This window comes from Rhinoraja longicauda, chromosome 14 (assembly GCF_053455715.1).
Source record: "Rhinoraja longicauda isolate Sanriku21f chromosome 14, sRhiLon1.1, whole genome shotgun sequence".
Classification (NCBI taxonomy): Eukaryota; Metazoa; Chordata; class Chondrichthyes; order Rajiformes; family Arhynchobatidae; genus Rhinoraja; species Rhinoraja longicauda.
The window spans coordinates 42,394,913-42,416,530 of NC_135966.1; the positions used below are offsets into that span (position 1 = coordinate 42,394,913).

General features: G+C 45.8%; 1 protein-coding gene across 5 annotated transcripts in view; it reads right to left on the reverse strand.

Annotated features, from left to right (window-relative positions):
• larp1 (La ribonucleoprotein 1, translational regulator) overlaps window positions 1–21,618 on the reverse strand; it is a 100,739-nt gene that overhangs the window by 20,067 nt on the left and 59,054 nt on the right. For 4 of the 5 annotated variants that reach the window (XM_078411768.1, XM_078411772.1, XM_078411771.1 and 1 more), the window contains exons 6-12: window positions 20,950–21,087; window positions 20,156–20,314; window positions 14,502–14,667; window positions 8,571–8,715; window positions 2,499–2,649; window positions 2,126–2,295; window positions 1,036–1,392 (exon numbers count right to left, since the gene is read on the reverse strand). In XM_078411768.1, the coding sequence (XP_078267894.1) occupies window positions 1,036–1,392; window positions 2,126–2,295; window positions 2,499–2,649; window positions 8,571–8,715; window positions 14,502–14,667; window positions 20,156–20,314; window positions 20,950–21,087 (1,286 nt within the window). The remainder of the gene's footprint in view (window positions 1–1,035; window positions 1,393–2,125; window positions 2,296–2,498; window positions 2,650–8,570; window positions 8,716–14,501; window positions 14,668–20,155; window positions 20,315–20,949; window positions 21,088–21,618) is intronic. The other variant, XM_078411769.1, reaches the window with a different exon arrangement.

Sequence of the window (21,618 nt, forward strand, 5' to 3'; positions counted from 1 at the left end):
GTCACTCAGTAACATCCATTTCGAACACCTCAAATGCACCCTAGCTTATATTGTGGTTCCACTTCAGTCAGGTTTTCACGGGTGAATGTAACACGAGGATAAAACACAAAGCGGCAAATGTGAAGTAAGCAAAAATGACCTACTGGCAATTCCCGGTTAGTTTCAGATACCATCATATCTGGAACATTCAACCATTGATGTTTTTAGCAGAACTCTTTGTTAAACTATGAAACCAGTCACTGTGAAGACGGCATAGCACGTGTGGGTAATGTACACTGAAATGGGTCATGCACGCTCTCCTCATGGTGCTAAATCAACCAAAACAATGTCAACAGCCTGAAGGGGAGTTCTGACCCACGGGAGTTCTCACCTCACGAGCAAGCGTCAATGAGGACAGATTCTCACACTCCATCCTCAAATCCCATCACATACAGGCCGACTACACGTGACAATAACCTAAACTGCATTGTTCCTGGGTTACCAATGCATCACCTATGGACACTGCTCGTACAGGCCAGCTCTCAATATGATACCTCAAGTCTGATGTATGTTTATACACTTCTTTCTATGACCACCCCCTCTCTCCATTTTTAATCATTGTTTTTTCATATCAATCTTAAAGACCTTGGTGTGATTCGTTACAATACTGCAGAGGTTTGCTTTAGACACTGATTTTGTGTATTTTCTGACTTATGGACAAATGAGGAATGTTGGTAAAAATGCAACCTGTTTGTAACTCGGGGACAACCTGTACTGCACACTTCAGTCACTTCACCAAATTGTAAATGGCAGATCCAGACTAGTGACAAAGGTAATACAGGCCGATTCTGGTGGAGGTGGAAAATGATGTGACCTTATAGTGGAACAGGGCTGGTAACAGTGGAGGTTTCAGCCCAACAGGCTGGAGAAAAGAAACCAACAATAAATCTTAGCAAGAAACAGCTTTTACAGTGAATCAATGCGGAAACTCGGAAATACAGCGATCATAGTTTGCAGTTTTGCTGCTGCACATTCACCAAAGACCCACTGAATTACCTTTATCATTGCATATTCTGGCTCATAATCCTCCTTCCACAGATCCTGTTCATAGTAGTACAGACCATCATTAATGACCTTGCCGAACTCAGATGTAAGCTTTGCCCTGGAGACATGGTTGCCTGTCCTGTCCCCACCAGGGTGTTTCCTCAGGTATGGGGGGGTCTGGGTCACAATTAGAATCTTGTTTACATCATGATCATCAATTTCACAGTCGGAGTCTTCGTCTGACCAGTCGGTGAATGTGTTCTTGCGCCCAACCATCTGCTCCATCTCCTCATCAAACATGAAATCCAGCTCCTCCTGCTCCTCTTGCTCTGGCTTCAAACATACTTGTGATTTGGGTTCCTCGGACTTCTGAAACAGAGATCCAGCATATCACTGCTGTACTGTAATACACTACACCCTCAATTCACTTCAGAGTTTGCAGATTAAATACATTTAACAGCACCGAGCAAGCAATGCTGGAACAACAAACATTTGGTTAGTCGACAAGAAACTGCAGATGCTGGAATCTTGTGGAAAACACAAAGGGTTGGAGGAACTCAGCGGGTCAGATGGTAGATCCACTCCAACATCCTGCTTGTTTTCTTCTGCATCTTTTAAATGCAGAAATATCCCCTCTGCATTGTTACAAATATATCAGTATATGGCATTTGAAGTGTAGTGGTGCTAATGGTTTAGAAGTGGGAGTACTAGACCCCCTTGGAAGCTCAATATTAACCTTGTAAAACAATGCCACATTCTGAAATCCGTTCACCATCGATCAGTATCTCCAACTCTTATTTGTCGGCAACTACTATCCCTTGAGTTTTTGTCCCCATTAAGGATGGTGAATTTTCTTCCCCATTGGACACTCATGATCTAGTTGGGCTTTTACAGAGATGTCACAGCCACTTTGTGAAGTCCAGCTTTTAAGTTCCTAAAAGAATTTTGATTCCCAAACCAATCTGCCGGAAATGGAACAGATGTACTAAAATTAATGAGCTCAATAGCATAAATCTCCCAGCGGGTCAGTGGGCCCAGGATGGCTGCGACTAGAACCCAGAAAGGGGCAGAGCTGGAAGGTGTGGGGGACTCCGAGATTCACCTTTGGTTTTGTAGGAGCTGGCCGATGACGTTTCTTCACTTCGATCCATGTGTCAGAGTCCAAGTCTGGGAGGCTGGTGGAAAGCCCTTTTGGCAAAGTCTTCAAGTTACTGGGTTCTTCAGTCTTCGAACTCGCCGCACTGCCAGCCTGCGGGGAACCTGGAGCCGATTCTGAGAGTAGAGTGAGAACAAGTGTGAAAGGAAGAAATGCTCTGTAAAACAGTTACAGTGCAGAAATGTCAATTGTTTACCAACTCAATTACCAGCCAACCAGTTAAATTCACTAAATCCCAACCTCCATTAAACTCCACACTAACTAGTCCCTGTTAAAGTCACCAGTCTAACCAGCTAACCAATGTTGATCTTAACCATACCTGTCTGTTTTTTGTACGTCTGCCCAGGAATGAATTCTGCGCAGTTCAGCAGTCGTGTGAAATCCGTCTCCGGGAGGGGCCATTTCTCAGGATTTTCCTTCTTTCGGATTTTTTTATCTACCACTTCCACCTCAGTGCTGTCCTTCAAAGCCTGAGCAACAAAACAACACAGCCTGGTAAGAAGCCCATGGTAGGCTACAAAAAAGAATTGTCCAGAGCAAGGAGTGATAAGGAATAGTCAACTTGACTTTGGGTGGGAAATCATGTCTCACAAATTAGAATTTGCTGAAGGGGCAAACAAGTGGATTGACGAGGGCAGGGTAGCAGGCATTATCCATGTGGACTTGTGCAATGACTTTGACAAGGTCCCTCATGGGAGGGTGGTCTGGAAAGTTAAACCACATGGGGTTCCAGGGAAATTAGCTGAATGAATATAAAAATTGGCCTGTTGGTAGGAGTCAGAAGGTGCACAGTGGTTTATCGGATTGGAGGCCTGTGACCTGCAGAATGCTGCAGGGATCGGAGCTGGGTCCAATGTTGTTTATCACATACAATAACGATTTGAATCAGAATGTACTTGACATGGTTAGTACATTTTCAGATCTGTTGGTTTGGCGAAGGAGGGTTCAAAAAGATCGAGTTGAACTGGGGAAAAGGGCCAAGGACAGACAGCATAAGGAATATAATTCGGACAATACAAAGGATTGCATTTTGGTGAATTAAACCAGGGTGAAACCCGCACAGTAAATGGCAAGGCCCAGGAGAGAGTTGCAGAACTGAGAGACCTAGGAGTACAAGCAGCTAGTTCCCCGAAAATGACAACACAGGTAGACAGGGTGGTGAAGAAGACATTTGCGATGCTTGCCTTCATTGGTCAGGCATTGAAACGCCATGTTATACAAGAGTGGTGAGACCACATTTGGAGTATTGTGTGCAATACTCCAAATTGCCCAGCTGAAAATGATTCATCAGGATGTTACTGGTGGGTTTAGCTACAAAGAGAAGCTGATTAGGTTGGAGCTGTTTTCCCTACAGCATAGGAGGTTGGCAGGTGACCTTATAGAGGTATAGAAAATCATGAGGGACAAAGGTAAGGTAATGGTCACAATCTTTTCCTAAGGGTGGAGGGGTCTAAAACTAAAGGTATAGATTTAAGGCCAGAGGGGAAATGTTTAAATGGGACTTGAGGGGTAAGCTTTTTCATACAAATGGCTGTGTGTATATGGAACAAGCAGCCAGATGAAGTGGTAGAGGTGGTATAATTAAAAGACATTTGCACAGGGACATGGAGAGAGGGCTATGGGCCAAACATCAGAAAATGGCACTAGCTCAGTTAGGCAACAATTAGCATCGACAAGGTTGGCCAAAGCGCTCATTACAGAGCCATACAGCAAGAAAACAAGGCTTTTGGTCAAACTCGTTAATGCCGATCAAGATGTTCATCTGGGCTAGTCCAATTTGCATGTGTTTGACCCACATTCCTCCTATCCTTTCCTATCATGTACTTGCCCAAACATCTTTTAAATGTTATTGTATCCGCTTCAACCACTTCCTCCGGCAGCTTGTTCCAAATACTCTCCACCCTGTCTGAAAAAAGTTATCCCTCAGGTTTCTATTAAATCTTTCCTCTCTCACAAACATATGCCATCTAGTTCTTGATTTCACTACACTAGGAAAAAGTCTTTGTGCATTTGCCCTATCTGTGCCCATGATTTTATTGACTTCTCTCAGATCGCCCTAGTGCGCCAAGAAATAAAATCCTGGACTGCCATTTTCAGGGAACTATGTACTTGTACTCTCTGTTCTACAACACTCTCCTGTGCCATACTGTTCAGTGTGAAGATCCTGCCCTGGTTTGACTACCTCTCTGAATACACTGGAATTTAGACGGATGAGAGGAGATCTTATCGAAACGTATAAGATTATTAAGGGGTTGGACACGTTAGAGGCAGGAAACATGTTCCCAATGTTGGGGGAGTCCAGAACAAGGGGCCACAGTTTAAGAATAAGGGGTAGGCCATTTAGAACTGAGATGAGGAAAAACCTTTTCAGTCAGAGAGTTGTGAATCTGTGGAATTCTCTGCCTCAGAAGGCAGTGGAGGCCAATTCTCTGAATGCATTCAAGAGAGAGCTAGATAGAGCTCTTAAGGATAGGTCAGGGGATATGGGGAGAAGGCAGGAACGGGGTACTGATTGAGAATGATCAGCCATGATCACATTGAATGGTGGTGCTAACTCGAAGGGCCGAATGGCCTCCTCCTGCACCTATTGTCTATTGTCTCTCAAAATGCAACACCTCACACTTAAAGGGTGTGCAGCGTAGGTTCACTAGGTTAATTCCCGGAATGGCGGGACTGTCGTATGTTGAAAGGCTGGAGCAATTAGGCTTGTATACACTGGAATTTAGAAGGATGAGGGGGGATCTTATTGAAACATACAAGATAATTAGGGGATTGGACACATTAGAGGCAGGAAACATATTCCCAATGTTGGGGGAGTCCAGAACAAGGGGCCACAGTTTAAGAATAAGGGGTAGGCCATTTAGAACGGAGATGAGGAAGAACTTTTTCAGTCAGAGAGTGGTGAAGGTGTGAAATTCTCTGCCTCAGAAGGCAGTGGAGGCCAGTTAGTTGGATGATTTCAAGAGAGAGCTGGATAGAGCTCTTAAGGATAGCGGAGTGAGGGGGTATGGGGAGAAGGCAGGAACGGGGTACTGATTGAGAGTGATCAGCCATGATCGCATTGAATGGCGGTGCTGGCTCGAAGGGCTGAATGGCCTACTCCTGCACCTATTGTCTATTGTCTATTAAAGGATAGAAAAGGTTTAGAGGGAAAAGGCCAAACATAGGAAAATGGGACTAGCTCAGTTAGGCAACTTGATTAGCATGGACGAGTTATAGGCCAAATGGTTCGTTATTACTCAGCTGATCACGATTCTGCTGGAATTCTTGATAACCATTTTCACAGGGCATACTGTCCACCATGAAAGTCCTACACTGGTTGTACTTCTCAAAATACAATACCTGTGTTGGTCCTGTATAACTGTGTCCATTTCACAAACAGGGCCATCCCAAGACCAGTCAGGGAGCTCAGGTGCCCCAAGCAGGGCCCAGGTCTGGCGGCTGAGAGTGAGCTTCACAATCCCACAAAAAACACAGATTTCTCTTTACAAGGTGCAGAAAACACTCCAAAGACGTACAGGTATGTAGGTTAATTGGCTGGGTAAATGTAAAAATTGTCCCTAGTGGGTGTAGGATAGTGTTAATGTGCGGGGATCACTGGGCGTCACGGACTTGGTGGGCCGAAAAGGCCTGTTTCCGGCTGTATATATATGATATGATATGATATGATATGAAAAGGCAAGGAAACAAAAGTTATCCCAGTCTCGATGAGTGCAAAACTGCAGAGAGCAGTATAGCAAGCATAGAGATGGAACTGAACAGGTTAATGGAAATGAAAAAGGGGATGAAAAATACTGGCAAGTAAAATGCAATGTGTTTTATGAGTACATAAAGCACGAGGATAGCTGAGCAACGAGTAGGTTATTTTTGGAACTAAAACGGAATCTGTATGTGGAGATGGAGGATGTGGGTAGGGGGGCATACTTCTTTCAGCAGTTCTCACAATGGGGGCAGCACAGGGGTGGAGGCAGGAATGATCCTAACACAATAGCTGAAATGTGAGAAACGATGGAATAAATACTATGAGAAAAAGTAGTGAAGGGTTTTATCACCTTTCAGAAAAAGTTGAAACTCAAGGGTTGGAGGAAATTTAGAAATCAGAGATGTGCCTGATAGCCAGGATCAGCGGCCACAAGTCTAAGGATAAAACGTTTAGACCGAGGAAAGGAACAGAAAGTGGAAAACAGTTGAAGCCAAACCATTGAATATATTCATGATGAAGCTGGACCTTTTTCTTAGGGCTCGATGGTACTAAATAACTGCTATTCACTCTCGTTGCCTCTCAACTTTATATACCTCAACTAAGTAGTTATTTAGTATCCTCCGTTTCAAAGAAAATAATGCCAATTGGGGAAGGGGCATTGTGCTGTTGATTAGGAAGAGCATATGGCAGTAAGGAATTGTCCAATGAGGTTGCCTGGGTGCAAAGAGCCTGCTGTAATATTTGATAATCATCTTCACTGTCTACAATACCACTTATTTGATGTCATCTAAAAACATGCCTTTTACATTCTCATCCAAACCACAAATAATGAGTCCAACACAGACTCCTGAGGCACACCACTCATCACATGTCTCAGTCCGGAAAACACCCATCCACCACCACCCTCTGCTTTCTTCCATGATGACAATTCTGTATCCAAATAGTTCTGTATCCTAGAGTTCTAGCAGAACCTGGCTGCACAGATACTTTATATCTCAACTAATAAGGGAAAGTATTCTGTGTGCCCTAACTCTGTTACTAACTAGCTCTGCTACCTTTAAGAATCTCTAGACCCACACTTCAAAGTGTCTCTATTCCTCCACACCTCTCAATATTATTAATTAATATGCCTTAATTTTTGGAATTATATTTGATACTTGTCAGCCCTTCTGACTAGAGTATATCTATTTGCCCACAGTCTAACCGTTTGTGTAGATGAATGATTTTGATGAGAAAATTGAAGGCTTTGTCGCCAGGTTTGCAAATGAGATGAAGATAGGTGGAGGGGCAGGTGGTGTAGAGAAAGCAGGAATGCTGCAGAAGGACTTGGACAGGTTGGGAGAGTGGGCTGAGAAGTGGCAGATGGAATATAGTGTTGCAAAGCGTGGAGTCATGCATTTTGGTGGTCGGAATAAAGGCGTAGATTATTTTCTAAATGGGAGAGAATCCAGAAGTCGGAGGTTTAGTTTAGTTTAGAGACAGCGCGGAAACAGGCCCTTCAGCCCACCGGGTCCGCGCCAAACAATTTTTACATTTACCAAGCCAATTAACCTACAAACCTGTACGTCTTTGGAGTGTGCGAGGAAACCAAAGATCTTGGAGGAAACCTACGCAGGTCACGGGGAGAATGTACAAACTCCGTACAGATAGCACCCGTAGCCGGGATCGAACCCGGGTCTCTATAGCTGCATTCGCTGTAAGGCAGCAACTCTACCGCTACGCCACCGTGACCGCCCTTGCAGACTTGGGAGTGCTAGTGCAGGATTCCCCAAAAGTTAATTTGCTAGTCGAATCAGTAGTAAAGAAAGCAAACGCAATGCTAGCATTTATTTCGAGAGGGTTGGAATACAGAAATAAGGATGTATATCAGAGGCTGATGGGCTAAATGGCCCAATTCTGCTCCGAGAACGTATGAATTCCTTTCTGCTCACTGTTAACTGGACAGACAATTTGGTAACAGAATGCAAACTTCTTTATGAAATTCCCTACAGTTAAATCTAAATCATTTATATGCAGCAAGGGTCTGGGTACTGAATCTTCCAGAACTCCAAAGATCATAGCCTTCTAGTTGCAAGAACACCCATCAATCATTATCGTTTGTTTACTGCTACTATGCTGATTTTAGACCCAACCTGTTGTTCTCTTGACCCTTGTACTCTTACATTTCTGCTCAATCATGCAAGGGAATACACAGTATGAGAAGTATGGAGGAATAGGAGACTCTAGGACAGGTGGTTGAAAGGGATATATGGGATGTTTACCTTTAATAGCCAAAGCACTGAATTTAAGAGTGATCGTTCTAGAAATGTGCACACCACAAATTAAACCACACTGTGGAACATGCTGCCTGAAAGATCAGGGCAGTAGAGACAGGACCTCTCACAGATTGCCAACACTTGGGTGTATACTTGGAGAGCTGTGATGTGCAGTTTGCAGACCCAGTGCTGGAAGTTGGACAGCTCTTTCTCAACCAGCTTGGACTTGATTGGTTAAGTTTGTTATGATTCCATGATTTTTCACCAGTTTCAAAAGGATGTGTGCAGTTATGATTCTGTCATATATTGGGAACACCCAATAGATCTTCAGAGTGAGACAGTTGGGGGAGATGGTGTTCCTAATTTTCAAATCAAGACACAGTGTGAATGCAATTATTTAAAAATGAGGGGGAGATGGTAAACATGTAATGACCTCCATGATAAGGTTGACATCAGTGGTTAAAGCTTGGACTCGATGAAAGCCTCCGATTAATGAGACTGGCAGGAAACCATCTGCATCCATCTTTCTTCTCAGGAAAAAGTCTCGTTCCAAGTTGTCCAAGCTAAAGTAGTACTCACTGAAACAAAACAGAATCAATATACACACTGAACTATCCACACTGAGAAAACACACTGCAATCAGAACACCATATACTCCAAAGTAAACACACTGCATTGTTAAAGGAAACGATCTACAATTAACATGTAAGCACAGGAATGTGTCGAAGCTCATAGTCCTTAAGCCATTCAAACATCTGTGGCATAAGAGTATGTTTAAATGGTCTAAACAAAAAAATGCAGATCTGGAAGGGTAGTCTATAAAAGAGTTCCATAAAAGAGACCAAGAGGAATCAAGGGACATGGCGAAAAAGCAGGAACAGGGTACTGATTTTAGGTGATCAGCCATGATCATATTGAATGATCATATTGAAGGGCCGAATGGCCTACTCCTGCACCTATTTTCCTATGTTACTACCATCAGTCACAGATTTAAAACTAATAATCGACCAAACTATCTTTATCTTTGAAAATCAATACAATAAAATATCTTGAAATATCAGTAACAAATGACCCCGGATTCTAGGGAATAAATCATAGTTTGCACAATTTCGCTATTTATCTTTATTTATCCCTTTTTTTCGAGGTATCATTTTGTAAAACCTAGCATATTCCCAAGCAGAAGGTTTGAAGAAGGGGCCCAACGCGAAACGTCACTCATTATTTTTCTCCTTATGTTTGACCCGCTAAGTTACTTCAGCACTGTGTCACAGCCTTCCATGAGGTGTCATGTACAGAACTGCTGATGGCTCTCTGGATATTGTCTATCTCAGCTTTTGTATAATATATACAATAACTTTTATCCTTTCATATTCTCATGCTTTAGAAATTAAAACCAATATTTCATTAGCCTTTGTAATTGCTATTTTAAATCTATTCATTTTATAATGTAGGGCATGGAGACTATCCTTCCAGATGCCCATTATTTTTTTAGATCATTTAAATGTACTTTTCAACATTTTTAGAATAAAAAATGGATCATCTCAATTTAGCTACATTAAAATCCACTTGCCCCAGCTCCATTGAAGAACATTTGTTTCTTTAGCAATTCATTCTATATTGCTCAAAATACTGCTTTTCATAGTTCAATGCGATTTCTACTGTATCAAATCAATTACATAAACAAAATCGCTGGAGCCTCTGTACATGTCCTGAAAAACACCAGGAGTCAAGTTCTCCTCATGAGAATCCACCCTGTAAACAAAACCTTCCACTACGTAGACAATCAGGTCTAATTATCTGGATTGAACATGTCCTGCCTTTTGCAGACAGAATAATGTTCCCCATTGTCTGTAAAGACTAGTTAGTGTATTGTTCTACGCCGCATCTGCACCCAAGATAAGGTGTTCCATGCCAGGACATCTCACAGGCAGTTACTTTTGTGCTGGGTGAAATTGCCTCAAGTCTCTTCGCCCTACTCTAAACCTATGTCCTCTAGTTTTACCTCTGATATAGGAAAAAGTTTCCTGCAGTCCACACTATCATACAAGATTTTATAAACCTCTGTCATACCCCATTTTAACAGGAAGTGAATGGATTTAGCAGCTGTTTTGTCCAACAAGGGGAAACCGAGATGGATCATCCTTTAGACTTTAGAGATATAGTGTGAAACAGGTCCTTCGGCCCGAGTCCACGCCAACCAGCAATCACCCTGTTCACTAGTACTATCCTATCCTAGTACTATCCTACACACTGGGGACATTTATACAATATTTACCAAAGCCAATTAACCTACAAGCATGTTCATCTTTGGAGTGTGGGGGGAAACATGAGCACCCGGAAAAAAACCCACATGGTCAGAGGGAGAACATACAAACTCCATACAGACAGCAACCGAAACGGGGTCTCTGGCACTGTAAGGCAGCAAATCTACCACTGCACAACAGTGCTGCCCTTGGGATGTGGGAGATAAATGGAGCACCCGGAGGAAACCCACCCAGCCACAGGGAGAATGTGCAAACTTCACACACAGGCAGCACCTGAGGTCAGGATCAAACATGAATCTCTGGTGATGTGAGGCAGTAGATTTACCTAATATGCCACTGTGCCGCAATCTGCTTGTAAATGTTTCAGTTGTGCCACTATTAAAAATGGGTGGTTCCTGCAGCCCCTCTGCCCAACAGCTGTTGAATTGTCCACCATCACAAGTGGATTTATTAGGGCCATTAGGCTTCACCTCGAGATGCAAAGAGACAAGCACAGAAGCATGGCCATGAAGATGTCTATGTATGTAGTCATATTTGGCTGCATTTGGCCCTTATCCCTCAGAAGTTCTCAACCACATACCTGTCCAAATGTCTTTCAAACATCATAACAGTACCTGCCTAGCGAACTTGGATTTTTCTCTGGAATGTCAGAGGCCAAGAGGAGTTTATAGAAGTTATAGTCATATAATGATACAGCGTGGAAACAGGCCCTTTGAGCCCAACTTGCCCACACCGGTCAACATGCCCCAGACACACTAGTTCCATCTGCCCATGATTGACCCATATCCCTCCAAACCTGTCGTATCCTTGTACCTGTCTAACTGTTTCTTAAACGCTGGGATAGTCCCTGCCTCAACTACCTCATCTGGCAGCTTGTTCCATACCCCCACCACCCTTTGTGTGTAAACATTACCCTTCAGATTCCTATTAAATCTCTTCCCCTTCACCTTAAACGTATGCCCTCTGGTCCTCGATTCACCTACTCTGGGCAAGACTCTGCATCTACCCAATCTATTCCTCTCATGATTTTATACATCTCTATAGGATCACCCCTCCTCCTTCTGCGCTCCAAGGAATAGAGTCCCAACCTGCTCAACCTCTCCCTATAGCTCACACCCTCTAGTCCTGGCAACATCCTCGTAAATCCTCTCTGTACCTTTTCCAGCTCGACAACATCTTTCCTATAACATGGTGCCCAGAACTGAACACAATACTCGAAATGCAACCTTACCAATGTCTTATACAACGGCAACATTGCCTCCCAACTTCTATACTCAACACTCTAACTGATGAAGGCCAATTATGCCAAAAGCCTTTTTGACCACCCTCTCTACCTGCGACTCCACCTTCAAGGAACCATGCACCTGCACTCCTAGATCCCTCTGCTCTACAACACCCCACAGAGGCCTACCATCACTGTGTAGGTCCTGCCCATGTTAGACGTCCCAAAATGCAACACCTCACACTTCTCTGTATTAAATTCCATCAACCATTCCTCAGTCCACCTGGCCAATCGATCAAGACTCTGCTGCACTCTTTCACAAAGAAGTTTATAATGTTTTTCAGGGTGGAAAAGCTGAAGACTAGAGGGGTAATTTGAGATGGGTAAAGTTTAAAGACGTGTGGGGCAGGTGTTATTTTGTACAGAGTGGTAGATGCGTGTGCTGCTTTTGATTGGCAGAGAATGGAGGGATGTGGATCACATGACAGCAGAAGAGATTAGTTGAATTTGGCATCATGTTTGCCATGGTCATCGTAGACTGTACGTTTCATATTCTACAAAAAATTCAGTGGTTCAAAGTGGCAGCTCACTGCCATCTCACAAAGAAAATTACGATGGATAATAAATCAGTGGCCAAATCTTGACAATGAAATAAAGTAAGAAAGCCTCAAACTTAGGGGAAGCTGAAATAGATTACATAAATGGACTAAAGTTCAGAACAATTGTGCACTGATTCAGAGAGTATTCAGAGTCCACATCCAAGATAAGCAAAGGACAAACTTCAGGGGTTGCATCTGAATTGGACTACAAGATCAATTTATTCTGCTGATACAAATAAAATCATTAAAAAACTGTTCAGCAATGCAACTATAATCAGGCTCAAAAATTTACTTCTAGATGTGATAACAGTACCAGCAGTGAAAATCCATGCAGTGCATGCGTTTCAAACTGCACTGTAACATTTCTGATCTTATCTTAACATTTAAGGTTCATGCACACGTAATAACTCTTACAAGATTGTCCTGTGTTCACTCATTGGGTAAGCTGCCTGGCGAGGGAATAGATCAGAAATAGAAACCCGCAAACTTGGACAGAGTAGGAAATGTAACAGATAGCTCTTTGCCAGCACAGCAGTTCTGCAATTGGACAAGTAGTCCAGACCATCAGTTCTAATCCCACCACAGGAATCTGTTAACTTCAGAATCTAGAAATCCTGAAAATAAATAATCTAGTCTTGTAAAAGTGCAATGAAACTATGGGGCTGAGCTAAAAAACTCGCCTGGTTCGCTGATGTAGTCAGCAGATAAACAGGCCCTTCTGCCCAACATGCCCATGCCAACCCAGATGCCCCACCTGCCCACATTTGGCCTATATCCCTAAACCTTTCCTATCCACGTGCCAGACCAAATGTCTTTTAAGTATTGTTATAGTGTTTGTTTTATGTACTTTTCCAAAAAGAAAAACATGACCTACTTTTAACTGCCCTCTGAAGCAGCCAGTGAGATGTCTAGTTTGAACTCATTGTTAACATATAACAGGCCCTTCGGCCCACAATGTCTGTGCCGAACATGATGCTAAGACTATCACTTATTTACCTGCACATAACCCAGATCCCTCCATTCCTTGCATAAGTCTCAGTCTTTTAAATGCCACTAAGTAATCTGACTCAATCACTGCCCTCGGCAGCATATTCCAGGCACTCACTACCCTCTGTGTAAAAAAAACCCCATCTCATTTGAACTTTGCTCCTCTCATCTTAAAACTATGCTCTTCAGTATTTGTTTTTTCCCCATCCTGAATCTAGGTATCATTCTGATAAATCTTCTCTGCATCCTTTTCCAAAGCCTTCCTGTGATGGGGTGACCAGAACTGTATGCAATACTCCAAATGTGGCCTAAGTCCAATGAAGCTGCATCATTACCCAAAATGGCGGCGCTGCCCTAGCAACTGCGGCTTACCTGCGGTCCGTTTGTCTCTGTGTTTTGTTGTTTTTTTTGTCTTAATTGTCGATGTGATGTCGTGTTTTTGTGTTTGTGTACTATGTGTGTATGTGGGGGGGAGGGGGGGAACTGTAAAATTGTAAATTTGTCTCTTCCGAACGGAGACCCGACCTTTGTTTTCTGGGTCGGGTCTCCGTTCCTGCTGCGGCCTACCGTCGGCCCAACTCCTGGAGCTGGCGGCCTCCAGGGCTCTGGTTCGCAGAGCCCGCGGACCGGACTCACCATAAGCGGAGCCGGCCGTCCTCGGAGGCTGCGGGAGCGGCTGCGACTCGCCTTAGGCTCGGGCCGCGTGGATGCCGACATCGGGAGCTGCGGCAGCGTGTTCGCCCGCCCCGGATCGCGGGGCTTGGGTCGGCCCGCCGCGGACATTTCACCGTCCGGCGCGGCCTGAAATAGGCCGCGGGACTTTTCTCTGCTCGGCGGAGGCTTCAATGTCGAGAGCCATGACCGCCCCGACGTGCAGCGGCAGCGTCTTCGCCCACCCCGGATCGCGGGGCTTGGGTCGTCCCGCTGTGGACCTTTCACCGTCCGGCGCGGCCTGGAACGTGGCAACTACAACAGCCTGACCGTGGGAGAAGACGGCAGGGGAAGAGAAAAGACATTCTGGCCTTCCATCACAGTGAGGAGGGGACTGGAGGAGACTCACTGTGATGGATGTTTCTTTTTTTTGTGTGTTGGTGCTCGATCTACGTGTGTTGCCATTTTCAGGGAGTGAGATCCCATCATCCCTCTGTACATGTTAAGGATCCCATCAACTGGAGAGCACAATAACCTTGACACCAATGACATGTATATGACATATCTAAATCTCCTTTCTACAACTATGTAACTGCTAGGTATTGCAGCAAGGCCATCAAACGGACAAGTAAAGCACTTACATCTGTTTCTTGATGTAGTCTTTGAGCAGCTTTTTGTCCATTGTGTACAGCTCGGCACTGCTCTGATTGTCATAGTAATAGATGATATCACCACCAAATTTCGGCCTGTACAATCCATCATTACCGTCAGTGTTCGAATTGTACGTGTAATGGTAGTCAAAGTGAGCTAGAACAAGGAAATTAACCGTTAAATATTCAGTTAAACAAGTGTTCACCCGAGGCATTTTAAGTTATGGACAGAGAATACATTATTCAAGTGTATTTACTTTTAGCATGAGGTTTGAACAGAATAAAGCAGAACACCAGGTTCAGAAAATGAATGAAAGCAACTGAAAACATTGTGCTATTTGCTTCCCTTTTCTGTCGTGTACTTTATCAGCTCTTTCCTTCCACCAAGGAGGGCCAGACCCCATTGCATTGATCTGCAATTCTTTTAAAACTACCCAACTCATTAGTTCAGAGAGAAATAACCCATTCATCAAACTTGTGTCAAAAGCAGCCAAATTTCTTAAAAGGAGGTTATCCTGCGCAATATTTGATCCGGAATTGGCTTGGCAGAAGGTAGTGGTGGGAAGGGTGATATTCTGACTGGAGGTCTGTGACCAGCAGTGTTCAGCAAGGATATATGCAAATAATTTTCACAAAATGTAGGTGGGCAGATTAGCAAGTTTGCTGACAAGAAAATTGGTGGAGTTGTAGACAATGAGGAAGGTTGCCAAAGAATTTGACATGATATTCACCGGTTTGAAATGTGGGCAGAGAAATGCCAATGGAATTTAGTCCCGACATGCATGAGGTGTTTCACTTTGGGAGGTCAAATGTAAGAGGAATGTGTTCAATGAAAGGCAAGATCCCATGGAGCACTGATGTACAGAGGAATCTTGGGGTGCAAGTCCATGGCTCCCTGAAAATGGCAACACAAGTAAATAGGGTGATAAACAACGAATACAACATGGTCTGGGTCGAAAGTTTAAAAGTTGATATTTAACATTGTAGCTGTTTAAAACTTTAGTGAGGCCACATTTGAATCATTATGCATAGTTCTAGTTGCCACATTTCAAGAAGGATATTGATACTCTGAAGATGGTACGGAAGAGATAGGTTCACCAGGATGTTCTTTGCATTAAAGATTAGCTACAAGGAGAGATTAGACAAACTTGGTACGTTTTCTCCAGAGCATCAGAGGCTGAGGAAAGACCTATATATAACATCTTTTTTTTTTATCCCAGTGTGGAAATCTCAAATACTAGAGGACAAAGGTTTATGATGAGGGGTAAAATTTAAAGGTGACACATCAAAAGTTTTATTTTTACACCCAGTGGTGCTGGGTGAATGCTCTGCTAGGGTAAGTGATGGAAGGAAATATGACAGCAGCATTTAAGAGGCATTTAGACAGGCAGGTAATCTAGAAACACAGATCATGTGCAGGCAGATGCACATTTTAAATTGGCATCATGATTGGCAGAGACATTACAGGCCAAAGGCCCTGTTCCTGTTTAGTACTTTTCGAGAGTAATACAGCGTGGAAACAGGTCTTTCGGCCCAACTTGCCCACACCGGCCAACATGTACGATATGATAAAACTTTATTCATCCAGGGGGGGAAATTGGTCTGCCGACAGTCACAACACACAAGGTACACAAAAACTTGAAATTAAAAGTGAAAACAAAAAGAAAAAGACAAGCGACTGTTAGCTGGCTGCCATGTGCACAGCGCCTTCACCGGAACAAACAAATACAGACTTATCCCCTGGGCAGAGGATTCTAAACTAGTGCCCCTCCCCCCCCCCCCCCCACATGGGTCCCCCATTGTTTTCTCACTGTCCCTCATAGCGGTCCCCCCCACACCAGCTCCCCATTGTTCTTCAGGGCGGTCCCCCCACGCCGGGTCGCCATTGTCTCCCCCTCCCCCCTAATGCTCATCGACCTCGAGGCCCCACCGCCACCGAGGCCACGTTGCCGCCGAGGCTCCCATCGCTGAGGCTCATCGGCCCAAACAGGCCTCGCCGCCCAGCTTCACCGCAGTCCCCTGGGAGGCCTGTGGGGCGCCAGGCCTACTGGAGAGCATTCCAGTCTTCGGCGGAGCAGTTGTTCAGCGGGTGGATCGGGCCCGCACGGCTCTCCGCGACACCCCCGCCGCGCGGGCCCGGTACCAGCTATACCAGCCCCACCTGCCCACGTTTGGTCTATTTCGCTCCAAACCTGTCCTATCCAAGCACCTGTCTATCTGTTTCTTAAACGTTGGGATAGTCCCTGCTTCACTACCTCCTCTGGTAGCTTGTTCCATACACACACCAACACCTCACACTTCTCTGTATTAAATTCCATCAACCATTCCGTAGCCCACCTGGTTGTTCGATCAAGATCCTGCCACAATTTTTCGCAACCATCTTCACTAGTGTGAGGAGTTGGCTGCGCCTAACGGCTGCGGCTCTCTGGCAGTCTCTGGCAGTCTGTTTGTCTTTTTTTCTATTTTTTTGTTTGTGTCGGTGTTGGGATGGTTTTTGTTTCTGTTTTTGGCTGTGTATGTGTGGTGGGGGGGTGGGGTGTGGGTGTGGGGTGTGGGGTGGGGCGGGGGAAACCTTTCTTTTATTAGGTCTCTTCCCCGGGGCGCAGCTCGCCCGCGGGGCCTTCCATCGCCGGCGTGGCTCGGCTGCGGGACTTAACATCGCCAGCGTGGCTCGGCCGCAGGACGTTTCAGTGCCCGGTGCGGCTCGGCCGCTGGACTTAACATCGCCAGCGCGGCTCGGCCGCGGGACATTTCGGTGCCCGGCGCGGCTTGGCCGCTGGACTTAACATCGCCAGCGCGGCTCGGCCGCGGGACATTTCAGTGCCCGGTGCGGCTCGGCCGCTGGACTTAACATCGCCCGGTGCGGCTCGGCCGCGGGACGTTTCGGTGCCCGGTGCGGCTCGGCCATGGGACGTTTCAGTGCCCGGTGCGGCTCGGCCGCTGGACTTAACATCGCCCGGTGCGGCTCGGCCGCGGGACGTTTCAGTGCCCGGCGCGGCGCGGCTCGGCTGCGGGACTTAACATCGCCCGGTGCGGCTCGGCCGCGGGACGTTTCGGTGCCCGGTGCGGCTCGGCCGCGGGACGTTTCGGTGCCCGGTGCGGCTCGGCCGCTGGACTTAACATCGCCCGGTGCGGCCGCGGGACGTTTCGGTGCCCGGGGCGGCTCGGCCGCGGGGCCTTCCATCCTCTTGCGGGGGCTGTGCGTGTCGGTTGCCTCGGTAGGGGTCGAGCTGCCTGTCCGTGGGTGCGGGGGGAAGAGAGGGGAAGTTTTGTTGCCTCCATCACAGTGAGGGGGTGTTTGGAGTCAGTGATGGATGTTTGTGTTGGGGTCGGGTGTCCTGTGTTTTTTTTCTTCTTTTTGCTGTGTTTTGTGACTGCTGAAATTTCGTTCGGTGTTGTGCCGAGTGACAATAAAGTGTTGTTATGTTATGTTATGTTATGTTACTATCTGCAAAACCACCCACTTTTGTATCATCGGCAAACTTGCTAATCTTGCCATATATATTCTCATCCAAATCATTGCTAGAGATGACAAACAGTAACGGGCCCAGCACCGAACCGTGAGGCACACCACTAGTCACAGGCATCCAGTCCGAGAAGCAACCTTCCACCATCACCCTCTGCTTCCTTCCTGAACCCAATTTTCTGTCCATTCAGCTATCTCTCCTGGAAACCATGCGATCGAACTTCCAGAGTAGCCTACCATGCATAACCTTGCCAAATGCTTTGCCGAAGTCCATATATACATCTACCGCTCTGCCTTCATTAACTGTTTTGGTCATGTCTTCAAAAAGTTCATTCACATTTGTGAGACAAGACCTCCCACGTACAAAACCATGTTGACAATCCCTAATCAGCCATTGTGCATCTAAATGCATGTATATCCTATCCCTCAGAATACTCTAGTAACTTTCCAACTACAGCTGTTAAGCTCACTGGCCTATATTTCCCAGCATTTTCCCTGCAGTCCTTCATGAATAGAGGCACAACATTTGCCACCCTCCAGTCTTCCGGCGCCTCTCCTGTATTTAAAGACGATTCGTAAATTTCAACCAGGGCTCCCGCAATTTCCTCTCTGGTTTCCCACAATGTCCTCGGATATATCTGATCAGGCCCTGGAGATTTGTCTACCTTCATACACGGTAGTACCTTCAGTACTTCTTCGACCATAACACTGACTGCTCTCAAGACACTTCCATTGACTGCCCCAAGGTTCTCTGTTGTCCTCTCTTTCTCCTCAGTAAATACAGAGGAGAAATACTCTTTGAGGACCTTGCCCATCTCCCGTGGCTCCACAGAGTTTACCACTTTGATTCCTGAGGGTCACACTCACTCTCTAGTTATCCTTTTTCCCCTTATGCATTTATAAAATCTCTTGGGTTTGTCCTTAATGCCATCTGCCAGAGCGATGTCCTGGCCCCTTTTTGCCCTTCTGATTTCCTTTTTTAGTTTGCTCCTTAGTTCCCGAAACTTCTCCAGGGATACACTTGATACCAGCTGCCTATACCTGTCCCATGTGTGCCTCTTATTCTTGACCAACGCCTCAATTGCCCTCGTCAGCCAAGCTTCCTTATGTTGCCTGCCTTGCCCTTCACTCTAACAGGCATGTGCATACCCTAAACTTTTGTCAGCACACTTTTAAAAGCTACTACAATGCTGAGCAGCAGAATACACAAAGTTCAGGTGCTTGTTATAACGTCCACATAGTTTGAATTCTGGCCACCAGCATGCCTTGAGTATTATAACCAGCTGCTGAATAATGGCTGTAACAATCACCGGGGAGAGGGGCAGTGTACGAGACCGTGTGCATCTAATACTTTCAGCGATGGCAGCCTCGCCAACGGTCTGTCTGTCTTTTTTGTCATTTTTAGTGTGTTTTAAAAGTATGTGTTAATGTTCTCTGGTTTGTTTTATGTGGGGGGTGGGGGAGGGGGTCAGGGGGAAACCTTTTTTTTCCCAATCTCTTACCTATCGGAGATGCGATTTTTTTCCGGATCGTATCTCCGGTCGCTCTGTGGCCAAACATCATGGAGCTGGCAGCCTTGCTCGAGACTGACTTTGAGCCCCACCGTGGGGCCGTGGACACCATCGGAGCCTGCGATCCCCTGCCTGGGATCGACCCTCCAACTATGGCTTGCGGATTTCAACATCGAGGAGCTCGCAGTCTCGGGTAGAGACTGATGTCGGCAAGTTCCAAAGTCGCAGGAGGTTCGACCAGCCCCGACCCGGGGTCTGATCGCCCAGCGCGGGGAGCTGATATCCCCCCAATGCGGGAGCTTGATCGCTCTAACGCGGAGGGCTTGACCGCTGGTTGCGGGAGCCAAGATCGCCCCGACTACGGAAGGCATGAGGGCCCCCGAGAACAAAGGGAAGAGATTGAACTTTCTTTTTGCCTTCCATCACAGTGAGGAATGTGGAGGAGTCACTGTGGTGGATGTTCATGTTAAAATGTATTTTGTGTGTCTTGTTGTTTTTTATTGGTATGACTGTAAGACAAATCAAATTCCTCGTTTGTTGCAAAACATACTTGGCTAATAAAGTATTATTATGATTATGATTAAGGGGATTAAGAGACCTAAATGGATCTAAAATCACTGGACTGTGCTTGTCTACTGCAGGAAGGTCGGCATCAGCACGATACGTACAGCGGGAAGCACCTCTGCCACGTCCCCTCCCCCGGCCTCGCCCTCGTCCTCGCCCTCTGAAGCCCCCGCGGATCGTTCCACCCTCGCTTTTGACGCTCGATATCTCATCGCGGTCTTCCCGCCAATCCCGTGAGTCATGCTTCTCCTCACGATGGTAACCTGAAGAGACAAAGCAAGAGATGGAATGACAAAAGATATTTAACTAACTGAGCACCAGCCAGACATTAATCAAAAGCTTCACAAATGCAGATTATTCTCATGTCATTTTTAACCCCCCGGAGTACTAGTGAATTAAATAACTATCACCGATCCAGCACACTTCCACTGCTGCGGGGAGACTCATTGCTGAAGCAACAATGTGACAAGAGTGCTCCCCACCGCAGCACCAGGTAGATCTTCTCCACAATGGCCATGTCTCACCTCTTTATCCACCCCCACAAGCCTGGGGCAGTTCCACCCAAATTTTGCCTCGTGTCATTTGCATAACCACCAACAAAAGGGTGGAGTGGTCCTGACCTACCATCTGCCTCATTGAAGACCCTTGGACTGTCTTTAATTGGACTTTATCTTGCACTAAACGTTATTCCCTTTATCCTGTATCTGTGCACAGTGGACGGCGTGATTGTAATCACGTAGTCTTTCTACTGACTGGATAGCACACAACAAAAGCTTTTCACTATATCTCGGTACACGTATCAACAAACTAAAGTAACTAACTAACGGCACGTCAGAAACGTAATCCCTCAAAAGCAGCAGCCTAACGCGCTGTGAGTGTACGCATCAGTGGGACAAACCTTTAGAGTCATTCCTGTTGTTGACTGGTGGACGCAGAGGCTCAGTCTGGGGCCGCAGGTTGCTGCGGGTCACCGGTTTCTCCTGTGCTCCCTCCGATTTTACATCCAATTGTAGTGGGACCCATTTCTGTTTGTACCCTGCACACAAAAGGAGGAAAATCAATAATCCATGTCCAGGTGCAGAATAGGCAGACCCTGGCACTGTACACATGAACAATTTGGAGAAATGACATAAGCCTGAATGCTCTGCCTGAAGGGAGCTGGAACCAGACAGTTCAACAGGAACTTTCAGAAGGGAATTAGACAAACAAGGAGGAAAATTGCAGAAAGATCAGGAGGTTGAGATTAACACCTGGCAGAGACGGGCTAGGCTGAATGACTGAAAGGATGGCTTTTGTTCCTTTAAGTATATTCTCCAGTTTTTGCTTTGTCCAATATCACCTATGCCTCCTTTATTGATACCTGGGCAGTTGAATTTCTTTGTGAAGAGAGATACCAGATCCTTACTAATACCTTAGCCATGCTCTCTGCCGCACAAACTGATTTTTTCCGACCCTTCCTTTCTTATCTGTTACCATGTGCCTGTCGGAAGTTCGCAGGTCCCTGGGTGGGGGCCGACTTCGGGAGCTCCGGCGGCGGCAGCGTCTTCTCCCGCCCCGAATCGCGGGG